This window comes from Nanorana parkeri, unplaced genomic scaffold (genome assembly GCF_000935625.1).
Source record: "Nanorana parkeri isolate BGI_ZX_2015 unplaced genomic scaffold, ASM93562v1 scaffold610, whole genome shotgun sequence".
Taxonomy (NCBI): domain Eukaryota; kingdom Metazoa; phylum Chordata; class Amphibia; order Anura; family Dicroglossidae; genus Nanorana; species Nanorana parkeri.
Genome location: NW_017306878.1, coordinates 659,825 through 682,777, shown reverse-complemented (window position 1 = coordinate 682,777; position 22,953 = coordinate 659,825). Strand labels below are relative to the sequence as shown.

At 44.5% G+C, this 22,953-nt stretch overlaps 1 protein-coding gene across 1 annotated transcript in view; it reads right to left on the bottom strand.

Annotated features, from left to right (window-relative positions):
• Nucleotides 1–8,952, bottom strand: part of ZFHX3 (zinc finger homeobox 3) — a 71,280-nt gene extending 62,328 nt beyond the window's left edge. The window contains exons 1-2 of the mRNA XM_018562898.1: nucleotides 6,206–8,952; nucleotides 1,567–2,063 (exon numbers count right to left, since the gene is read on the bottom strand). Coding sequence (XP_018418400.1) covers nucleotides 1,567–2,063; nucleotides 6,206–8,912 — 3,204 coding nt within the window. The 5' untranslated portion in view covers nucleotides 8,913–8,952. The remainder of the gene's footprint in view (nucleotides 1–1,566; nucleotides 2,064–6,205) is intronic.
• Nucleotides 8,953–22,953: the final 14,001 nt, after the last annotated feature.

Sequence of the window (22,953 nt, the reverse complement as noted above, 5' to 3'; positions counted from 1 at the left end):
CAATTGGTGGTCCTCTAGTACAATCTGATCAATGCAAATTGCCCGGGCATGTGACAGTATTTGAGTCCAGCAACCATATGATTCTGTGACTCGAGGGTTAGCAGGACAGACATTTAGTCATCTATGCAACACAACCAGCAGCCAAAGAAGTGGTGGCCCTTTAGGGCTCGTTCACACCAGATGCAGTTTGCTCAGTTTGGCAGCTGCGTCAAAAATCGGGTCACAATGCTTTGCAATGGGATTTTCGGGTGCTCTGTTCACACCAGTGCAGTCTGTGCCGATGCAGAAAGAGAAAATACTGCTTGTCCTATTTTAGCGGCACCTGTGTGCGACGGAACGCATCAAAAAACACATACAATGCACTGGGCTGCACCTGAAGGCCCATTTTAAGCTAGACAAAAAAAGTCAAAATCGCGGTAAAAAGACAGCAAACCGCATAGCACTGAAGCTGCGCAGACGCACGCCGTTGTGATGCAGTTCTGGTGTGAACTAACCCTAACAATTCAAGGCACTTTAAGTCTCAGTATAATAACGGGAGGATTCCGTTTGGCTCTTACGGCCAACACCTCCACATGCTCTTTCCTACAGATTTAGACTTGCGACCAGAAAAAACACAGATCTTCAAAATATAAAATAAATACAACATTCCAGCATCTTGGCAGGAGCATCACTTTCACTACAATGTATAATCCAAATCAACTACTGTTTACACTTTAAAATGCATCTAAATCCTAGAACAAAAACATTGGGGGGGAATTGATCAATACTGGAGCAGACAGAATCTGAAGCAGTCGCCCACAGCAACCAATCAGCATCTCTCTTCAGTTTGCCGAGTGGCTGAAGTGCAAATCTGCTCCAGATTTTGATAAATTCCTCCCATTATATATGCAGCTTTCCAGTTCTTAGATGTGGAGGCTGCATTCGTTCTCTTTTTTTCATCATCTTTAATTTTCAACGGGTGATCCTGCCAGCAACACAGTTTCTAACATGAAGTGACAACGCTTATTTACCTTACTCTAGCTATAGAGGAGCGATGATGTCCGCCTAGCACAGGAAATGTTTTAGGACTACAGAATGCCTCCACCTCTCCATAGCATGGGGCTCGTTCTGTAGCCCACAAAGAGCTGGAAACAATGCTAACTGACATTCAGCAGAACCATATAGCACAGGAAGTTATCAGCTCATTTATGGAAGGGCCAATAGATATTTTTTGGCACTTACCAAAACAGATAAATATACAATTGACGGTGATTTTTAACACACCAACAGGGTGCAAAGAAGAGAAGTGGATTGTTCGGGTGTTACGTGCTCTTTTTATTGCATAGAATGCAGCCTATTTACTATGAACCACTTGACATAACTGTGCCACCTGGACCCCTCTTGGCCCTTTGTGTAGTGGTATAGGAACAACAAGGCCAGTCAATATTGAGGAACACACAACAGCTTCTATATCCAACATCATGTCCTCTCAGAAAGACAATATGAAGGGTTAACTGATGGAAACGCAAAATTATAAGCATGATAATATTGTTCCCCTTTGGGGTCCACAGATCGATGACGTCTTACCTTATATAACTTGAGGCTGGCTTCATGCCTTGCGTTCACAGTGTGCAAGCGCAGCTTCTCCAGGCTATTGGTGTAATAGTCACAGGCATTGCACTTCAGATGCACCGGGTTGCCAATGGCAACACACTTCAACCTCCACTCATTGGCTTTGCCTCCCTCTTTGATGTGAGCCACCAACTGGTACTTCTGTACGTGTTTGTCAGTTTTGCAATGCAGCTGAAAATTGGCCTTTAGTTGCGTGTTGTAACGACAGAGATTGCACTGGTAAGAATCCCCCACCACGGACTTCCACTCCTCCTCCGGCAGGTTGCGCTCGGCTCCCATGTGCAGGCCCAACATGTCCAAATTGTCAGTCGTGAATCGGTTACATACGGCGCACTGAAAGAGTTTCAGGGAAGGGTCGTTGGTTTGAGTAAAACTCTCGCCCAGGTTCATGAGCTCTTCCGAAACCAGCTGTCCGCCGCTCAACCGCATATCCAACGGGATTTCGCCACCCACTAAGAGGGGAAAGAAAAAGACACAGATGAGTCAAAAGAACAAAACACGTATTACTGACTGGTTCAGCTGCACTGGATCTGAATTTAGCATTTAGGAACCAGTCAGTCCAATCTACTAGCCATGAAGAAATCTTAGAGTCAATCCGTTAAAGCAAATGATTAAATATTTCATTACTGGAGCAAAAACTAGCCTCTGAATTTGCAGAAAAAAATATCAATAACGATACATAGATTGTTTCCAGCCATCTCCAGATATGTGACCTATGCCAAGTCACATCGCATGCCCTGTGTTGCACCTAGGAGCTACAGTGCCAGATTTGCATGTCTCCACCTTCACAGAGACAAACTCTGCAACCCCAAAAACAAGTCTATTCATTCAATGGATAATTTGTTTTAAGTAAGCTTAAGCTTACATTGTCTTCTGTTTGCCAATACTGCCGTACTATCAATTCTCCAACTCGTCGAGACCTCCAACTCCAGTCAGCGCGCCCGCGCAGCCACCCAACTGAAGTATCAAGCTCTACAATCTGCGGCAGTGTGTCTGCGCGGGCACCCGATGCCACAAGCACAGACATGAGTTGGAGAACTCGATCACAATTTAGAAGCCACACAGCAACTGGAGAAGTCAACAAGGATTGCAAAAAACTGATGGCTAGCGCAGGCATAGCGGCGCCATTTCGTCGAGATCTACAACGGACATGACGTCACCAGTTGCAGATCTCAACGAGTTGGCCACCTTGACAGAACACCGTAACAAATTCATTTTGGACACTATGCCATTGGCAACAATACTATTTTTTTGGACAGTTGCCCCAAATTCCTATTCCCTTCACTCAAGTAATTGGCTCAATGCTTTTCCCAGCAGTCTGCACAGGGCCTGAGGTCATCCCTGGCAGCAGTAGCTTGATCTTTGTAGAGTCTTTCAATCATTCTCATATCCTATACCTTAAAGAATGCTGGGGCTGCAGCCTTTTTATACAACACCGAGCCTGATCAGGTGGCTCTATTGAAGGTAGGCCATCCCACTTAGCAGTCAGTTTCAGAAAAAGCTGGCAAAATCTTAATTCATTTCCATAGCACAGAAGCAGATAAAGATGCAAATTAAGGTTGGACAACTTTAGAGATCATCTAGAGGGGACGGGTGACCAGTTATACCACCACCATAAAAACCTGTAATAAATTTGGGTCTATGGGCATCTGTATTAATAAAAAATAAAAAAAACACTCTAGCAGGAAAACCAAGCGATACCCTCAGTTTTGGGTGGGCCGACTCTTCAAGAAGCAAGGGCACATTTCATCTACTGGACAACAGACTTGCGATTGTTAGGAGCCATCTGTTTTTCTTGTAGACATATAGGTCTGAAGGCTAGAGGCATCTGCCTGACCCTGAAACACAATTCAGGAACCCACCCACCTATGATCACCTAACGAAACAATAAATGCATTCTACAAATCCTTCCCGTCAGTGGCAGACCTGCAGAGGGACCCTTGTGTCCGTTGGCAACGACAATCCATAAATAATTCCAGTGATCTATGCTTGCAAATAACTAAAATACCAACCCTGTCTATACAGGAAAGTCCCTGATGAATCAAATAGGACAGCCAGGTAGAATCTGTAGTTGTCCTCAAAATGTCACTTAGGTTCAGTAGCACGGTGACTACGTTGCCATTTTCTTTGCCTGCAGCAGTAGGGTCCTGGGATGGATGGTTGGATTCCCGCTATGGTTCAATGGACTTAGTAAATTATGGTGAAATCTTGTATATACACAAGAAAAAAAATCCGTTTTAAAAAGGAGTCTTGTAATTGTGTCGGATATCAAGTCAAAGACCCAGGGATTTTTATGTTAACAGTCACTACTGCAGTGGCTTATATCAGGGGTTATTTTTTAAGTTTTTTTTTTACATTTCGGCAGGAAATAAAAATGCCAAGCTACATCTGAATACAGCCTACCTGTATCACAATCTTCAGATGTTCAGGAGAGCAAAATAAACCCCGATAGAACTTTAGTTGTAAATCAGATAAATATAAAGTCTCAGTGTTAATTTTCTTTAGAAAGCAGCCACAGCCGGTGTAGAAAAGCCTGTACCCTGCCAGCAACCCTTGTCTTTGTATGACAGCAGTGGTCTCTAAGCATTCCATGAATCTTACAATCCCTGCTGCATGGAGAGCTCTAGCTCTGCGGAGGGTGTGTTGGACCTCTGCAGAGAGACCACTGCTTCTACAAAACAGAGTAAGTAACCTTCTCTACAACAGGATGTATGGTCCCCTAATGTACCAAGGCATAATCATTAAAATGCCAATGGAGTGGGATTCTACAAAACCACCTGCAATACTGCAGGGATAACAGATGCCCAGACAATGGAAGGGTGGGAGTATTATAAGAAACCCAAATATTTGCATTTATAAATCTAGCTTTCTCTACATAACCAATACATACAATTAAATATTTAAAGAGGTTCTCCAGAGAAACCTCTAATGATTTGCTGCTCTGAGATCATACACTTCCACTGCAGGTCATACACAAGGCCTGGTTCAGTGAAGGCAGCAAATGGAGACTCATGAACCAGCTTATATAGGAGGACCATACATGATAATAATTGCCAACCAATATTTACAGTTACACATCCAAGCATACCGATTATAGAAGTAACCCAGACTTCAAGCATACCGATTAAAGAAGAAGTAACCCCATCAAAGTGGGACTCCAGTCATAAGATTTGTTTTATATGATACTATATACAGTGGTACCTGGGTTCAAACACTTAAATTTGTTCCACGATTCTGGTCGCGAACCGATTCAAAACGGTGATCAGACCGCGATCTCGACTAGAGGAAGCCGCGACCACGTGTCAGAGCAGAGAAGATGGCTGCGGTTGTGTTAGTCACGCGATGCTGAGTTCATAAACGGAAGCCAAATCTTGCCGAGTTTCTTGTTCGCGAGCAGAAGGGTTCGTAAACCCGAGGTACCACTGTATAAGGCGGAGAAGGGTTAACATTTCCACGTTTCATTGCCATCTTTTTCCGCCCCTCACTTTCTGCCCAGGAGGATTAAAACAGGAAAACGGACAGCAAAAGAACTTTTCCAGTTTGATCCACAACTAAGAAAAAAAAATTTTTTGAAGAGAACCTGTCCCCAACTTAAAAGCATTTCCTGTAACAGCACAGAACCACCAAGAATTTTAAGGGCTTATTTGCAATAATTTTTCATTTCATGAATAATAATTTTTGAAATTACAATGAGTCTTTGAACTTGCTAGAAGAATTGACTAGTCAGTTCCCTAGCACAGCACTCTCCCTCCTTGGAGGTCACAGTTCTGTCTTCTTCTGGGAGTGTCTAATTACTCTGTGCTGTCCCAGCTCCTCCTCCCCTCCCATTCCTACATAATCTTTTATATAGCTGCTGGGGGAGGTGGAAAGAGGAACACTATAGACTGTCGTTAAAGTGAAGCTCTCTTAGTCTGCTGACATCACATCCAATATGGCGGCACTCAGAAGTAGTCTGAGGCCTTTTAAAATGTCCACAAAAGGTGAGACCTGTACAGGAAAATAACATTCATTTAAATACTCATCGATCTAATGCACGTGTCAACCTCAAGGCCCAGGGGCCGAATCCGGCCCACCAGGCCATTTCCTAGACTTCTACCAGTGATAATCGAATGCAGAGGCAATAATGATAAAGATTAAGATACATTTATAAAGTCTTACAGGCCTTTTGAGGGCAACCATGATGTTGATGCGGCCCACGATTAAATTGAGTTTGACACCCCTGCTCTAATGGGAAGATTGTTGCTGACATCAATAGTCTGGTGACAGGGTCTCTTTAAGCTCTACAAAAGTTTCAACTGCCATTTTCACAAAGCAAGTCATAAAATTGCTCTACCTATTGTTTTGTGATTGGTTGTCTCAGCTGACAGGCAGCAAAAACATGCAAATCAATTAGCAGGTGAGGAGTTCTGTCATCGGCTTCAAGGAAAACTTTGACAAGATTTGACAGTCAACAAAACATCTTGGCAACTCATGGCCTTAGAAAAACATAACATTCATGTCTTTATGGCTGTAGCTTTCCACTCCACAGGCATTCACCCGTTTTCTCCCACTCCCTCCCCCCTCCAAATTTTATTTTTCAGTCCTCGGGACTTACCGACTGTGGGAGCCATCCCTGGCATGGGGCTAGTAGGGTCCAGCTGGAATCCTCCCATAATATACTGCGATTCATTCGTTGGGTTGTCCATCTTCAGGTTCATGTTTTGTGCTAGGTAAAAGTGGTAGAGATCAGCTTCAGCCGGGGTGGGCAGGCTGCTGATGCCTAAGTGCCGGTTGTGTTGGATTTGGGTCATGTTTTGCTGAAGCAGCATCATATTATGCATATGCTTCTCACTGGTCATGTGAATTCTCAGGTTCCTGGCAACATTGGTTTCGTAGTCGCACACTTCACAGCGCCAGGTTGGCTTCGTTTTTGGTTTGGTGGGGGAAGGGGCCCCACAGGAGTTGCTAATGTTGGAAGCAGCAGCAGCAGCAGCAGCTGCAGCGGCTGCAGTGGCAGCAGCAACCGCTACCCCGGCAGTGTGGCTGAAAACTTGGTCTGTCCCTCCATTTTGCAGGTTCTGCATGTTGTTCAAATGCTTGTCCGACTGCATATGAATACTGAGGTTGCCTTTGGTAGTGGTAGAGTAGTTACAGACCTCGCAACGGAAAGGTTTGTAACCACATGTGTAGCTCTCTCCCCGGGCAAGACGAGGATGAGGTTGACCAGATTTGCAGTAGCCACAGGAACCACCCGGTTCAGGGTGTTTTTCTTTCATGTGTGCTTCCAGCGTCTGCTGGTACTTGTAATGCCAGTTACACTTTGGACACTTAAGAGTCTTACAAGAGTTCCGAGAGTGCATCATAGTCATGTGTCCACCAAGTGAGCGCGATGAGCCCAGTACAGTGTCACACTTCGGACACTCCACCCCACTCCCAGAAGGGCATTCCCCTGTGCCAAGGTCGCAGGGGTTATCGGCATGCTGGTGGTGGGTGGCAAAGCTTCCTTCTTCTACCTCTGCACTTTCATTTGGTTCAGGTGCTGTGGCATTGTCCCTATTGGCACTTTCATCAACAAAGTCCAATTTTATCCCACCCTCCGCCATGCTGGCACCAACGCCATCACTGTTAAAGCTTAAATGGTTCCTCCTGTTTGCACCATCAAAGACAACAAAGGAAGAAGAACATGTAGGTGTGCCCCTTCCCATAGGCTGGGGCACGTTAGGCATTAAATTAGAAATACTTTGGTTTGTGAGAGCCAGGTCCTTTTTGCCGCTGCTCTCGGCAAACACCTCAGACTCCTCCTGAGGCCTGTCCACCAAGTGATCCTCAAGCCCACGTGAAAACATTGCTTTGCAGTCCTCCCCCTCCTCTTCCTCCTCCTCATCATCATCATCACCTTCCTCATCCATTTCTTCTTCTTCCTCCTCCTCACGTTCTAACCTTTCCGATATGCCGTCTTGTACTCCCAATGGATGCTTCTCAAGCTCTGTCATTTCAGATTCCTGGTTATAGGAAGGTTTGGTAAGGTCAGAGCCTAAAGAAACAGAGTTTATGGAGGCGCTGAAAGAAGAATTAGTCAACCCTCCGAGGTTAAGCAGAGTACTTTGGGACACCACGTTGGATTGCGCCTGCTCTGCCCCACTGGAAGTAGTGTCGCCATCTTTTAGAAGTGCTAGGCTAGCCTGCAGGGCTTCATCCCCTTCTACTCGAATGCCACTAAATTTGCCATAAAAACTATTAGCAGGTCCAGTAGAGTTGGCAGAGGAAACTAAAGGATGGGGAAAAGATTTGTTTTTTGGTTCCAGAAAACTAATAAGAGGTTCCTTATCTTTCCCAATCCCTTGAATGATGGCTGAAATGTTTTTGTTACTAAGAATCTTGCGCTCATCCTCGCTTAGAGTCATTCGATGGTCATGCACAGCATGGGTCACAAACGATCGGACATAGCCAAAGGAAAGTTTGCACAAAAAACACATTAGGATGGGTTTCCTCTTACCATACAGTACAAAGCCATCATATTTGGACAGATCTACATTGTTTGGGACATCTTTGGATACACAGGAGCTTTTGGCAGAACCATCGCTATTTAAGTAATCCTTGTTGCTTTTGTGCCGCACATCAAAAACTCGGAAGCTGTGCAGGACAGGGCTTATGCCCGTAAGGGTGGAGGTATCCAGAAAGGACTTGTCTGAATTCTCAAACCACTTCCTGAAAGAGGAGGCTATGTGAAAAGTGTTAATAATTTGTGGGTAAACGGGGCCTACAGAGGACGACTCCTCAGGCTTTCCCGTTGCATTGGGCAAGGAATTTTTGTAGAGGGAAAGAAGAGCCTCGCTGGGGGTACTGTCACAGGCTTCACCACTTTGGATCAGCTGGCTGACACTTTCCACTATATACGCAGAGCCATCGGGCTGGTAGACTATCTCACCAGCAAGGTTTTCCACATCACTCTCCTCCTCCTCCTCCCCTTCCTCACTATCACTTTCGCTTTCTTCATTCAATGCAAGGGATGGCCGTGTCCCTGGGCAGGAGTGCTCCATGTAGTTCTGCAAACTAGGAAAGGAGGTCGAACATTCGTTACAACAGACCGTTCTGCTGGGAGACTGCGAGATGGCACCGGATGGGTCAGCACTTTCAGACATGCATTCATTAAACGAGCCACTCAGAGTTTCCAGAGACCCGTGGCTTTCCATGTTGGGATGCTCCATGTTGCCAGACTGGTCAAGGTGGAGAGCACTGTTGAGATCAGTCCATTTTTGGTTCGCAGGAACGATGCACCCATTGTCCTCTCCAGCAATGACAGGAGCATCACACCCTTCCATGGCGAGATCTGCACGGAGAGCTCATCGCACCCAATACGGCTCCAACCTGCAGTAAAAACAAAAAAGAAAAAACCCATCAGACGAGGTGAAAGGCAAAATAAATAAAACTTATGGTGTTAAGTTGTGTGAACACATTATGTAAACACAGTCCAATGGTAGATATTGTCTTATCTGTTCGATAATTGGACAAATCTGTGTCAGCAGTGAACTCATTCTTATGGAAGTCAGGAGGCAGCCAAGCCAAAAGGCAAGAGTCTTAAGTAGCCAAGTAACATGTCATACCGCAGACCTTAATAAGACAATATTTGACCCTGAGATGGCAGAAGAATTAAAGTTCCTTACAAATCCATCACCTTTGTTCAAAAAACAGAAGGCCTGTGTCCGTTTTTTTTAATGCATGGCAGAATGGTAGATCAGATCAGGGGGGTTGTTTTTGGATGATGGAGCTTATTTAGTAAGGTTACTTTGTAACAAGCCTTTATATTTGTATTAAACATGATTGGGCCAATCACAGGACGCGGTAGCAAGTGGTCAAAAATTAATTCAATAGGCACCTTACTTTACCAAGCTTTTCCTCTACTTGTTAGAACATGTTCTGAGGCAACTTATAGTGCCTGCTGACTCCAAGACTGGACTGGCTGAACACATGGGGGGCAATTTATCAAAACTGGAACAGATGGAATCTGGAGCAGTTGCCCATGGCGACCAATCAGCATCTCTTTAGTTTGCTCAGGTAAGATTTGAAAAGGAGACAGAGAAGCTGATTGGTTGCAGTGCAAATCTGCTGCAGTTTTGATAAAATTCCCCCCACTGTATATTAATGGATTAGGTCTATGGAGTAAAATGTCAGGACATCATAGAATAGGGAAAACAGCAAGTAATAATGTATGTATGTATATAAATGTATATGTATTTCAAACAAAATATAAAACAAAAACATGTAGAATCCATAAAAGGAAAAGGAACCAAATAACTGCAATAATGGTGACTTAAAAAAAACCAAGATGTTTCACTAGCTTGCACTCTGCAGTGGATTTTTTTTTTTTTTTTTTTTTTTTCAAGGTACACAAAAAACTTTGTAAAGAATCAAACAAAACGTTAAAGGGTTACTCTACATGAGCCAGAACAAGACACACAGGTTACCCGACACGATTACACCTGGGAGGAAGTGAGGAGGGAGTGGGCATGCTTTGTTGCGGGCTGATTGACAGCTCAGTCCAGCAGTGCTGGCAAGGTTAGCAGGACGGGAGGGTTAACAGGCTAATTGTAAAATCAATGCCATAAAAGCTTGGTAAGTTCCAGGAAGCTGTGGGAAGGGGAGGTAGTGAGAAGAGAGTAACTCTTCGACTGGGCGCTAGGGACTTGTTCATCAATACAAACCCGTCGTGCTCCCTCGGCCAAGGAGAGAGGGGAAAAAAAATAAAAATAAATCTAAAATTAAATCTGGTCCACATCTATAGTAACCCAAGAAAAACCCCCCAGAGCTAAATTGTTCTAATGAAGAAAAAAAACCCTCCAATAATAGCAAAAGAAAAATATAGGGACCCAAAGACCATTTGCTTGATACATAAACGCACAGCATTTTCATGCAATGTGGAAGCGGGGTATCCACGGTGTTCCTGAATGGACCTACAAGCCCTCGTGTCTCAGCGGTGTGTATGTTTGCTGATATGTTAGCTGGCTTTCTATACTGCTCCCATCTCCCAGCTCTTAAGCTTTCATCTCACTCTGATTGTCAGTCAATAGGAGAGAGGCAGCTCTTACTTAAGGAAGCAGAAGTCAAACTCCACTGGTCGATCAGCACTCTGTCTATAAACATGTTTTCCCGTAAAATCAATGACCTCCAATCAGAGTGCGGATGTTGAAGGCTGCCTGTTCCCAAGCTGTGTGTTCTGCTCAAAGCCAGCTGCATGCCCTCATTGGTGGCTTGTGATCGCTGTGTGCCCCAGAGGCAGCAAAACAGTGTCTGGCCAGCTGCTGTAGAACTACAAGTTCCACAATCTATATTGCATCCATAAAGTGAGAGCATCATGTTCAATTCAGGAGCCATCAAGGCACTTGGAAGCTACATTTTCTGTGCAATGTGACTAAAGCGTCTCTGGGTATTCTGCAAAATATTCCTATTGCTTTAAATGAGAAAAAGGTTTATACACAAAAATGATCTTGAATGCTGAAAGCAAAGAAATGCTGCCAGATTCATTTTTGGCATCTTTAACATTAAGGAGTCTCTCCAATGGACATACCTGTGCTCAATCTTGTCTTTTTGTTTTTTATTCATGGGATGCATTTTACAAAACAGGAAGCACAGTAACATTTTTACAGCCTGTATAAAGACTTAAAACACTGGTGCTCAACCTGCAGCCCGAGGACTACCTGCAACCGTTTGGTATTTGGTGTGGGGCCCTTGGACCCCAGCAGTCTGTAGTGGGTGCATTTATTTGTAAGGGGATAATAGCAGTGATCTCTACTAGCCCCATGTAACATGTCCAAGACTTCTGCAACATGTCGTTGGCCTCCAACCAAGCCTGTAATGTGTCCACAGACTATGGCCATCATTACCTTTAAAAATGTCCCCGACAGTCCTCTCTACTATTACATATACTGAATTATATGTGGCCCTTTAAATGATGTGAAGGGCTGCAGTTGACGCTCCCACATACAGCGACCCTGCACACATTTGTAGGAAGACCTGTAAAAGCATACAGACGCATGCATTATGATGTGATTTAGCGACATGCATTTGACGTCAGTAGACACATTTTGGCTAGCGGCTATACGTTTCCCTTCACCGCAATGCATTTCTCAAATGCACCACAAAAAGACATACATTACGTTTATTTAGGACATGTCTACGATCACCTGCCCTGACCTTCCACAAATAAGTCTAGACGCAGGGAGAATTCAGGCAGTCGCCTGAATTCTCCCTGCGTGTGCTGCCACATGGAAGAAGAAAAAAAAAAAATGAAGTATTTTTAGAAGCATTACAATGCAGCAAAAACTGTCCAGAGACTGCAGTAGTGTAGTGCCAGAAAGCCAGTGCTTCTACTAAGACAAAGTTGTAATTTTCTTTAGGCTGCCCGGGATATGTCTGGCATTTAATACGCCATAGCACGCTGGGATCTGTAGTTCTACAATATCTGCAGAATTGCATCCTCTGCCATTCAGGAAGAGGGAGGGGCTTTTAGAAGTTGGTATCTGTCACAAAAACTCTTGCAAGAGAACGTGTCCATCACTTTATCAGAAGATCATTAAAAGGATTGTTTGATAATCAATCTTCATCCGATCACATGGTGCGAAAGCTGCGCGAGCCCCTTGGATGTCTCTTCCCACCCCCAACCCTCCTTTGAATCCACTTTTAGACCCCCAAACATTCCACCATTATTTGCTAGTACACCTATTCCTAAAATCAACATTTCCCGTTCTAAACATTCCAAATGGAATTAAACTTGACCCAACAGTTCTCTTGTTGGACTCTCTCCACAATCCCATATGCAGACCAATATTTAATATAAATCCAGTGTAATGTTCATTGTATACCAATCACAATCTGTTCTGTTAGCTAAACATAACTGGCGTGCGCAACTTTAGCCTTTATGAAACTTAAATAAAATTAGTTTGAAAGCCTTTAGGAAAAACAAAATCCTTTTAAAAACAGCAACCAGGCAACTTACAAAATATTTCTTTTGCTACAGCAAGTCACAGATAAAGAGTATTCATCTGCTTGTAAATCAAAAATGGTGTCAGCTAGAAAACAAAACACTGCTCTGCACACATTGATCTGCGTCTCTTCAGAGGACAAAGTTGTTTTGGAGAGAAAAAACAGGCTATTTTTTTTTTGGGATACTCGGCATAAAAAGAGAAGAAAAAAAACCCACTTCCTGTAATTAACAAACTGAGTGTTACAATCTTCATTCCCGATATGCAAGCTGACGCACATATTCCCGCTGGGCACACACGTGTAGCACTCGGTGGCAGAGTGCCAGGCAAAGAAACGCAATAGCCAAGACAGGAGGAGGAGGAGGAATCATGCCACCCCAACGTCCTTAGGATTTAATCTGAACGGCGGCACTGTGTAATCTGAAATTGTTAATTAGAACTTGGTGGCCATTTTTTTTTTCTGGTCTCAAATTATTTTAGAATGCAACTAGAAATATCAAACACAGATATTGTCATGAATTTTTGTAGGAGACGGAATAAAAGTTGAAATTGAATAGCCCATCGCAACCGAAATACCTGCTTTGTTTTAACACTCAGGAAAAATGCCAGATGGAATATTATTCATCATGGTCGGGGTTTCCTTTCCGTTGGTTATTATGTCAACGCTGGAGCCCGATTTCACCAGAAACAAAAAAATGGTGCTAGTGGTAGCCATAGGTGTCCCTCCAAATCAAAATGCAAGCTTAATTCTGACTGCCTGCTACTCTTGAATAATAATTTTAAAAAAAGAAGAAGAGCGAGAGAGCGCGCGAGAGAAAACAAATAAAGAATTTATTTCCTTGTAGAGAAAAGGAACATAACACCCTCTTAGATTGTAAGCCCTCAGGGGCAGGGCCCTCCTTACCATCTTGTCTTGTGATTGTAATGTCTTCCTTATATTGTAAAGTGCTGTGCAAACCGCTGGCGCTATATAAATCCTGTATAATAATAATAATAATAATAATAATAAATATAATTTGCTAAAGCTACCATGTCCCCAAGTCATGTGACGTGTGCATTTTAATCAGGTAATCCAGAGATCCTTCGTTTGATTTCAACTCCGCTTTGTTGATCGGCTACGGCAGAATTTTGAAGATCGCCTATGATCGTTTACCTCTATAGCTAATATATCACATTTGGGTCAATATATTCAGTCGATTGCAAAAAACGCAGTACAACACTAGGTGTATGTCGCATTGCTCGATATTTAAATTGATGATAAAATGCCCGCTTGTGATCTCTGTAAAATAGATACGTGTACAGCCATCTTGCCCTATTTGAAAGTACTGTGATGGGAAAATTCAATTGTAAGCTCCTTCGCCAGCACTAATTGTTCCATATGCAGTGTATGTAATGTGTCAACAGCACACAAAAAAATAAAAAGCGCTCTGAATGTAAACAAATAATAAAAAAGTATGGTAAAAGGGCACTATACCAGTTAATTTCCAGGTAATGGGCTCTGTTGCTTAACCCTTTCTTCTAGAAGCGCACATGCACATCTCACGGAGATAGAGACTCGCCTCCTACACGGTACGTGAGCCATGCGTCTTTTTCTCCCAGCGGGAAGACAGACATAAGAGGTGAAAGCCTGCCATCAACAGTTCTCTTCCTGTTGCTCTGGCAAAGGGTGCCGGAATTGGCACCATGACAATACAAACAAGAGTTGCCCTGTGCATGCTCATTAATGGGGCACAGCACACACACTCACAGAGACACTGGGAATGGCAAAGGCCTTCAAATCTTAATAGGCTCATTAGCATAAACAGCTTTTCGAACAGCAGGAAGTCAAAGAAGCTACCAAACCAAACAAGGCTGCTGGCAGCTCTGTTGCAGCCCGGGGATCACCAGCGGAGGCCCGTGCCAGCCTCACGCAGACGTGACTGAAGGCGAGAGCTGCCTCAGTGAATGGGCCGGCTAGGCTGCACCCAGCTGTGGGCCCGGGAGCCTATGAGAAAGTCAAAATGCACAGCAGCTTTGTGCGGACCGGCTGCCAGGTGTGGAGAATACTTTCAATGCGACAGACAAATCCTAATATTGATCCTGTCCGCAGCCACATCGCAGCCTTTTCACAATCTTATTGATTCTTCATTTGTAGAGTTTATCTGGAAACCAGGAGGTCTCTAGTGATGGGGAATGGTCATGCAACGAGGTCGCTTGCCTTGTGCATCTAGAACGTCTAACCATAAAGACCGCAGCTTGCAACGCGTGCTGTACACAGAAAAGAAATAGGAACTTTATGTACAATAGCTCTCTCCACTGGCCATATCACATACTCTATTGTACATGTGAAAAAAAATACCCTATTGATAGAAGAACTATGACCGATTAGAAAGATATGTGCTGCAGCGCTTAAAATTAAGTGCATCTGTAGGTAGTTTTTTTTTCTTAGATCCCTTTAACAAATTCACGCTGATCTGCCTACGAAGTTCACCTGATTGTTTCCTGTGATGGGGTGGCAACAATGCTGCACTGCTCCTGAATACAGAGCTAAGTTGTCGCCCTCATGTAGGCTGTGCCACTTTGCACTATAGTGGGATGTGAAGTTGTTGCAGTGGGCATGGCTGTCAGCATCGTTACTGCCGATTCCCAAGCCTGAAGCTTGTCAATCACTTGACCACACCCAGTCCCGCCCACTGCTTTCTAAATTGACAGCTGAAACCCTCCCACTGTGAGCTGCAGTGTCTGGGAAGGGGAGCGTGTTAGACACAAATGAAGAAGGATTTGGCTCTTTAGGAAGTTTTCTTTACGAGGCTTGTGCATCACATAGTAGGTGGCTCTGCTGCTTGCTGACAGTTTCCTACGTTTGTGTGTGCTGAGGCACACTGCATTCGGGCTGGATCCACACTTGTCTGCTGCAGCAATGTATGATTAAAACGCAGGCTTAATTGTGTATTCCCACAACGCAAGTTAACGCGTGTGTTTATTTTAAATAGCCCCCAAAGCAGATATACAGAAGCCAGAAAACGTACCCACTCTATAGCGCACCACAACACCTAAATGTAAGTGCCCTGTGCATTGCGGCTTGCCGAGTGGTCACAAAATTACACAGGAACACCAAAAAACATTGAAAACCAATTGAAATGAAAGTGCTGCCTTCATAAAATGCACCTCAATGCGCAAAAAATAAAAAGTGGGTTCATACAACGCAGCCCACCACAATCCAAGTGTAAACCGGCTCTCAATATGGCTCCACGCATAACAAAAACACCTGCACACCTGGTTACTGTATCTGTGCTTCAGAGTGCCATTCAAAATGATCCCCGTCACCAAACTGCAACATTGCCACTTCGCAGGCAGTACAAGGCACCCTCAGTCCTTATGCCAAGCAGTGGGTTGGCGCTTTGGAGGCGTTATGCAAATATCAATACGCCTTAATGGAGGGATGTCAGTCTGGAGGAATGGCAGGCCTCAATTAGTTGATCGCGTATGCACGTTGACGTCACTTCCTCACTCTGCCCAGAATTTAAAAAAACCTAAAAGCACACACACGGCAGGATTTTGGTTTTAAAACCAAAAGCAAAAAGTACAAATCCAGTTCACTTGTAAATGGTTAAAGCATTGCCAAGATATTTCCAGGCTGGGTTCTGAAAGAAAGGGAGATCTACAACACAAAATAAAAGCATTAGTAGTGAGAAGAGTCGTCTTCTGTTTATAAAACGTAAACAAATGTTTTCTATCCCCAAATAAAAAAAGATTGCAGACGGCCTAATCAGACTGAACGCTCAGCAATCTCATGAAAGCCCACAAAATGGCTCCTCCCCGGGGAGACAGGTGCACTTTAAATACCGATAAAATAGTGCAAGTTAAAACAAGTAATCTGTACTTTGTAAATCTTAAACCATTTAATCCCGGTATCATCCTGAAGAGCAAGATCAACAAGATCCTAGCTTTCCTAGAGAAAAATAAAGTATCTATGATGATTCAGACACCTAACACAACCCCCCCCCACGATACAATTTTGACAATTTGTTTTAACTAGCTTGCCAACAATTTGTATTTAGTTTTGTCTTGTGTTCAAACCTTCACTGAATTACATTGTTTGCTAAAGCACTGTACATCATAGACAAAAAAAAACCCCACAACATTCTCATCCTTCATGTAACTCAGTGCTGCTGAATTCCTGCAGCCTCTGGGCTGGAAGCAGTGGTCTCTCTGCAAAGGTTAAACCCCCCAAAGCAGAGTTAGAGCTCTCAGATCCGCAGGGAGCATGATCCTTGCAGATCTATGGGTTCAATTGAGCAGTGGGTGTGTTAAGAGCTCTGCAGAGAGACCGCTGCTTCCACACAGAGCACACAAAGGGTCTCTACAGCATGCTGGCAGAGGTAGGTCAGGCTTTTCTTCTCTGCCATGCAGCTGCAATCTAAAGAAGGCAAACTGTTAGGGTCCAATTTACATTTGGGCAGTGCATTAATGAGCGCTATATTCAGGTAGCCTTTCAAATCAATGAGTTGCCAACGCACCAAAATGTCCCAAAAATCAGATGTGGCACAACGCAATGCACTGCAACACTGACAAATGGCTCCGCAATGCATGCAGCGTACACAGCTGGCTGTTCCCGCAAGGCACAAATGTAAAGGCTTGAAAACTGTGGAGCCAGCACACGGTGATCTTCCAAAGAAATTCAAACTATGCCACATGCATCTATACAAAGCACAACCGCTGACGCGTTTCTGCCTTACACGGCCTTAGTCATAGCTAGTAAAGGGTCCCCAAGGCTTTGTACGCCTGTTTGAATGCCCCCGAATGTATTTTGCCGATTTAAACTGAACGTTCTGTTGGGCTTGAATACATTTTTATAATAAAGATTACAATAACTGAAATATGTAATTAATAAAAAATACACTCCCCCGCAGACCAAGACATTAGATTCATTCGGCCATCTTATTTATTCCAGGAGTTGCACGTGAAAGGCGATGGGTTGCCCAGGACAGTTCCTATACAAGGAGAGGTGCCATTGTCCCCCTGTTAAAAGGACTGATGCAATTCTAGAAGCCAGTTCGGTAAATGGGAAACGTTAACCACCATCATCAGCAAAGAAGAACCACCCCCCCCCAAAAAAAATATATTTTCAAACACCGACAGCGAGCGTTTCACATCGAAGGCAAAACGGCCACAGCGAAGATCCCTGGCCGGAGAGGAGACTGCAGAGTTGGCTCCGGGGCAGGAAGGGTTAAGCTCACTGATGGCCTTTGATCATTCCGAGCTCGTTCTTTATTTCATTTTATCCACTCGTGCTGCTGATAAGCAGGTTTTACCGGAACTGACACGGTTGGGAGCAGCAGAATTCTGACTGGTCTGCAATGAGCTAACAAATTCATTTTCATTGATCAGAAATCAGCAGGGCAGTAAGTGATGGGAAATTCCATTAGACTCGAGCACCTGGTTTCCCATCCTTTCTCCTACAGGGAGGGCGAGTACGAGTGAATCCTGTGTCCTCACTCCTGTCCTTTACCAGAAGTGCTCCCAACTTATCGGACGGCGCTGCAAGCTGGCATTTTAAGTCCGTCAAACTGTATTGCACTTTGAATGCGAGATCAAGGAGAATCGGCAAGCAATGCTGTTCAGCGTGGCTGGATAACGAAGATCTACACTAAAAATGGACATAAATTCTGTTCTGGTTCCTTCTTTCCCCCCTCCGCAACATGTCAATGACATTTGTTCAAGTTTCAGTTTTCATTACATACCTTATTTTTGACCCAGTGATGTCATCACTAGGTCTGAATGCAATGCAGGCAGATTATGTCTGGTGGGAGGGGCCAGCAGGGTGTTGTATATTGCTTCCTGAAGACATCACAGCACCCTGCCTCAGTACTCTTCTTGAGAGCCCTCCACACGCATGCAAGCAGTGGGCTGGCTCTTGGGAGGGGTTATGCAAATATCAAAATGCCTTTCTGGGCAGGTGACAGTCTAGAGCAGGCCTTCCTAAACTTCCTCCACTCGTGACCCCTTTTTGGCCGAGGACATTTTCCGTGACCCCAGCATCGGACAGTGTGTCTTCCCCCCTCCCCTAGCGTTGGTCGGTGTCTCTCTCTCTCCTCTCCCCCTCTTAGCTTCGGTCGGTGTCTCTCTCCGCTTCCCCACCCAACCCCGCCCCCTGCGCACGTGCTCAGGAAGGTACCAAGTGCACGGGGGGGGGGCCTGCGGCCTTAACAACTACACTACACACTAAACATTAAACGAAAATAAAAAAATCTTGCTTGGAGCCCAGGGATTCAGGTCGCGACCCACACTTTAAGAAGCACTGGTCTAGAGCAGGGGTAGCCACACCCCGGCCCTCCAGCTGTGGTGGAACTACCAATCACATGAGGCATTGCAAGATTCTCACAGCCATGACTCCCGGAGAGAGAGATGCATCACGGGATTTGTAGTATCACCACAGCTGGAGGGCCGGAGAGAGATGCATCATGGGATTTGTAGTATCACCACAGCTGGAGGGCCGGAGTTTGGCTACCCCTGGCGTAGAGGGTGGAAATTGCTAGGCAAGCTGTATTTACATGCATGCCCACACATCATGCCGAGCCCCCATAAATCATTTGTAGCACACCAAAACAACAAAAGCACGTAGCATTGCGTTAGTTGGAATTCTAAACATAATGCAGACGTTCTACCACCGGTTACCGCAACGCATGGGGTCAGAAGAGGGTCAAGGGTCGGCTGCACGTGAACTAGTATAAACATATCAAGTCTGCTTACCATGTCATAACAGAGCAATTCTGAACCTAGACCTAAAAATATTCCCATGACTCACTGGGCTCTTCCCCTACTCTGTTCTTTGTCATCTGGGCTGTCAATCAGCAGGACAAGGTGGGGCCAGCCAACAACATTTTCAGCTCTGTACTACATACCAGCTGCTCTTCCACCGCACGGGATGCTGGTACAAGCGTTAATGTTCAGCGTTATTAGCGAAGATTAAAGAAACTTTTTTTTTTTAAACTAAGAACATCCTGTTTTCTGCTAGAACGGAAGATTTCTTTTAAAGACACCAAAGGTGTGTCATGTACATGTGTACTGAAGGGGTTAGCGAAACATGGCCCACAGCGGAGCTGTTAAAGGTAATCAATAGCACTGAGATAATACACCAGCCTCAGCCACAATATTGATTGCTGGGAAGATGATAAAACTGTTTATTAGGATAATTGCAGAGACCCTTAAAAAAAAAAAATGCATCCTATGGCAGCGCAGACATTAAGTGGCGGGGGGCTCTGGGGTACCAGGACAAGATGGGCACACGCTGACAGAGGCTGTGGCTGCGATGAAAGGCGAGAACACACCTGCAGGCCGAGGGAGGGGCGCCGCTGTTTTGACACGGTTTATTTTCCCTGGTAACACCTGTTTATATCATTGTCACTGTGATTAGGTTTAATTAGGACTTGGCGCAGGCTCCGCTCGCTCAGCTGGGGCACATCACTGCCTGCTCACAATGAAGGAAACCGCCAGCGGCTGCAGCTCTAGCCCGGCTCACCGCTCGCTCGCTGCGACTTCAAAGTAAATCATCAAGTTAAATGGAGATTCCTGAGAACGTGAAGAGGTGGGGGGTGGAGAGAGAGAGAGGAGCACCCCAGGGCAAAATTCAACCAGCACCCACAGCTGGAGAAGCTCCTGAATGCTGCACGCTACTCAAACAAGAAGGCTCCACCTTGGGAGCAGACAGTCCTTCGGCCCTGTGGTCAAGCCAAGGCCTTTGAAGTTGGCAGCCAGAACTTTCAAGAATCAGAGAGTTCTGTGTCACCGATCAGAGAGACAATGTCATCACTAATTCATATATGTTTTATGAACAATTCCCATATTTATATACAGCCAACATGTTAGGAGGCTCAAAAAAAGGTGCGCGCAGAACCATTGTCATCACTCCCTGTCCCCAAATTACCTCCCTATCCAATGTCAGTGCTGCGAGCTTACACACATTTTGGTTAATATGAGAAGACACCGACTGACCTGAACGGTACCTACAGTGGTCAGTAAGCAGACATGGATATCAGAGTTTATGGTAGAAGAAGTGAACTCCGCAGATACCCCTGAAACTGGTCTACTTTGAGGGATGTCTAACAAAGTTGGGGACATAGGCGAAGGCCAGATCTGGTAAAATAACCCCGGGCCCATGGGGACCCTAAAAGCAGATCTGTGTGGTGGAACAAAAATCCAATCGCCACGCAGATAAGAGTTCCTGAAGCGACTGGACCCAAGGTACACCCCTGATGTAGAGAAAACTGCTAACCCCTCAGCCATCAATTACTGCAGCTGAATTTGTATCTGCACTCCTGATCTGAGACTACTTCCCACTTACAGAGGACTACACCATTATCCCGTATTCAAAGTACCCGGTCACTAAAATCCCGAACGCCATTTCAAAAGCCATTTTTAATATATTTTAAGTCTGCCAGGTTTTTTTTTTTTATTACAGCTGAACTCCAGGGAACTGACAAAGCCACCCTTGTAGTGGGGTTGCAGGAGATCCGTAGCACAGAGATGCATCAAGACAAATGAGAAAAAAAAAAAAAATGGAAAAAGCTAGAGAGGAACCAACACTTACTGAATTCACATGAACTGGATATTTCATTTAAAAAAATGTGTTAAGTGAATTGCAAAATGTATTTACCTTCCTACAAATCATACAGATTTCCCGATGTTGCATGCGTATATACACTCAACAAATTAAAAAATCATGATGTGCAAAAACAATTGAAAAAAACTTTTCATGTCACTGTTTTTGGATACAACTCCAAAACCTTGCATTACCCATGTTGAAAAATGCATGAAGTCCGCGTCTCCCAGGGAAAATCTAGGGAAAGACCAGAGCAGTTTCACTAAATCCCTCTTTGTCTGGACGGTAATTATTAAAGGATGTCATATTACTGCACCCCCCTCCTTCCCACTGTCCATCCCCATGGCTGCATCTTGTCCCTGCAAACCAGGACAGGAGCAGATCATACAAGAGACATCATATTACAGAACCTGAAGATTTCAGTTACAAAAGTAAAAATAGCCATTGTGTGTTGCACATAGCACTTTACCCTTGAGACTCTGGTAATACACGTGCACGGCAGGGTGCGTTGCGGTACGGAAACCCATAATTTAAACTGGTCGCCTACTTCATCTGAATATCACCATAAGGAGGAGTGCACAACCCTTTTTTGTTTGTTTTATCGCATTGCATCACAACACATGGTAATAAGCGACCATGCATGGTGGTGTGGTGCAAAGCACATGAAGTGAAATGCAGTGGGGTGCTAGTAAGAAATAATGGCAGCACAGTGCACAGTGTATTGTGCAATCTCATGTGGGAATGCATGTGCTCCTGCTTTGCCGAGATGTGAATGGGGCATTATTATTATACAGGATTTATATAGCGCCAACAGTTTGCGCAGCGCTTATTCCAGTTATACGTGCTCAGATCTTGACAGGACACGGGACCCAAGCCCTTTCCTAAGCCCTTCACTAATTCAGATCATTTTGGCTCACTAGAGTTCATTAGCTATATAAAGCAGATGTGAACTCAACCACTAAAATCTCATATTAAAAAGGTTACTGTCATTTCAAAAGTACTTTTAGATCTGCAGCTTTTATTAAAAGAATATCTGTTGATCCTGCCATGGGGATTCTTGTCCAGGCACTTTGTGTTATTGAGTGACAACGCTTTGCCTGTCTCAATTGTTCTTCTGCGTTGTCAGCCCGTCACAAGCGCTGCAAGTGGCCATCTCAACACGCACGTTGGTAGGGTGCATGTAGAAGAAAGCAGCTGCAGGAGATCAGCAGAATTTGCCACAAAGCAAAATACCTGAATGGAAGGCTATAATGGGGGCAGTTCCCCACCTAAGGGCAATGGCTTACTGAACTTTACTGCCACTGCCACTAGTATGACCCAAGTCAGTAGAAGGATGGCTGCTTCAATCAGTGCCTTCTCCTACAGATATCATGGCATTTATCTCTGATGTGTGAATAGCAGCAGGTGTGCGACGAATAACACGACGCGCGATTTGAAGATCATTAAACCGCAATGGAACAGCCTAATTACTGAAGCTACTAAAACATATTTCTCCCTATAGAAAATGCTGCATTAAACGGTCAGCCTCATCGTACATGTGCTTTGGTGTTTGGACTGTAGTTTGAAATTAGTCCGGACACTCTTGCTGTTAAGATAAAAATAAGTGACGGCCCAAGTCTGGCCTCAGAGGCCCTTTTAAAAAATAGGGCAATGCTTGGGGGCCATTTAGAAAGACAGTTGGCGATAGGCTCAGGGCTACTCATCTGTGATGGAAAACATAGCCAAATCAGCAAAGATTTAGAGTAGGGTGCTGATGCAAATCTGGACCCCCCCCCCCCACAAAATCCCGCACCCAAAAAAGAA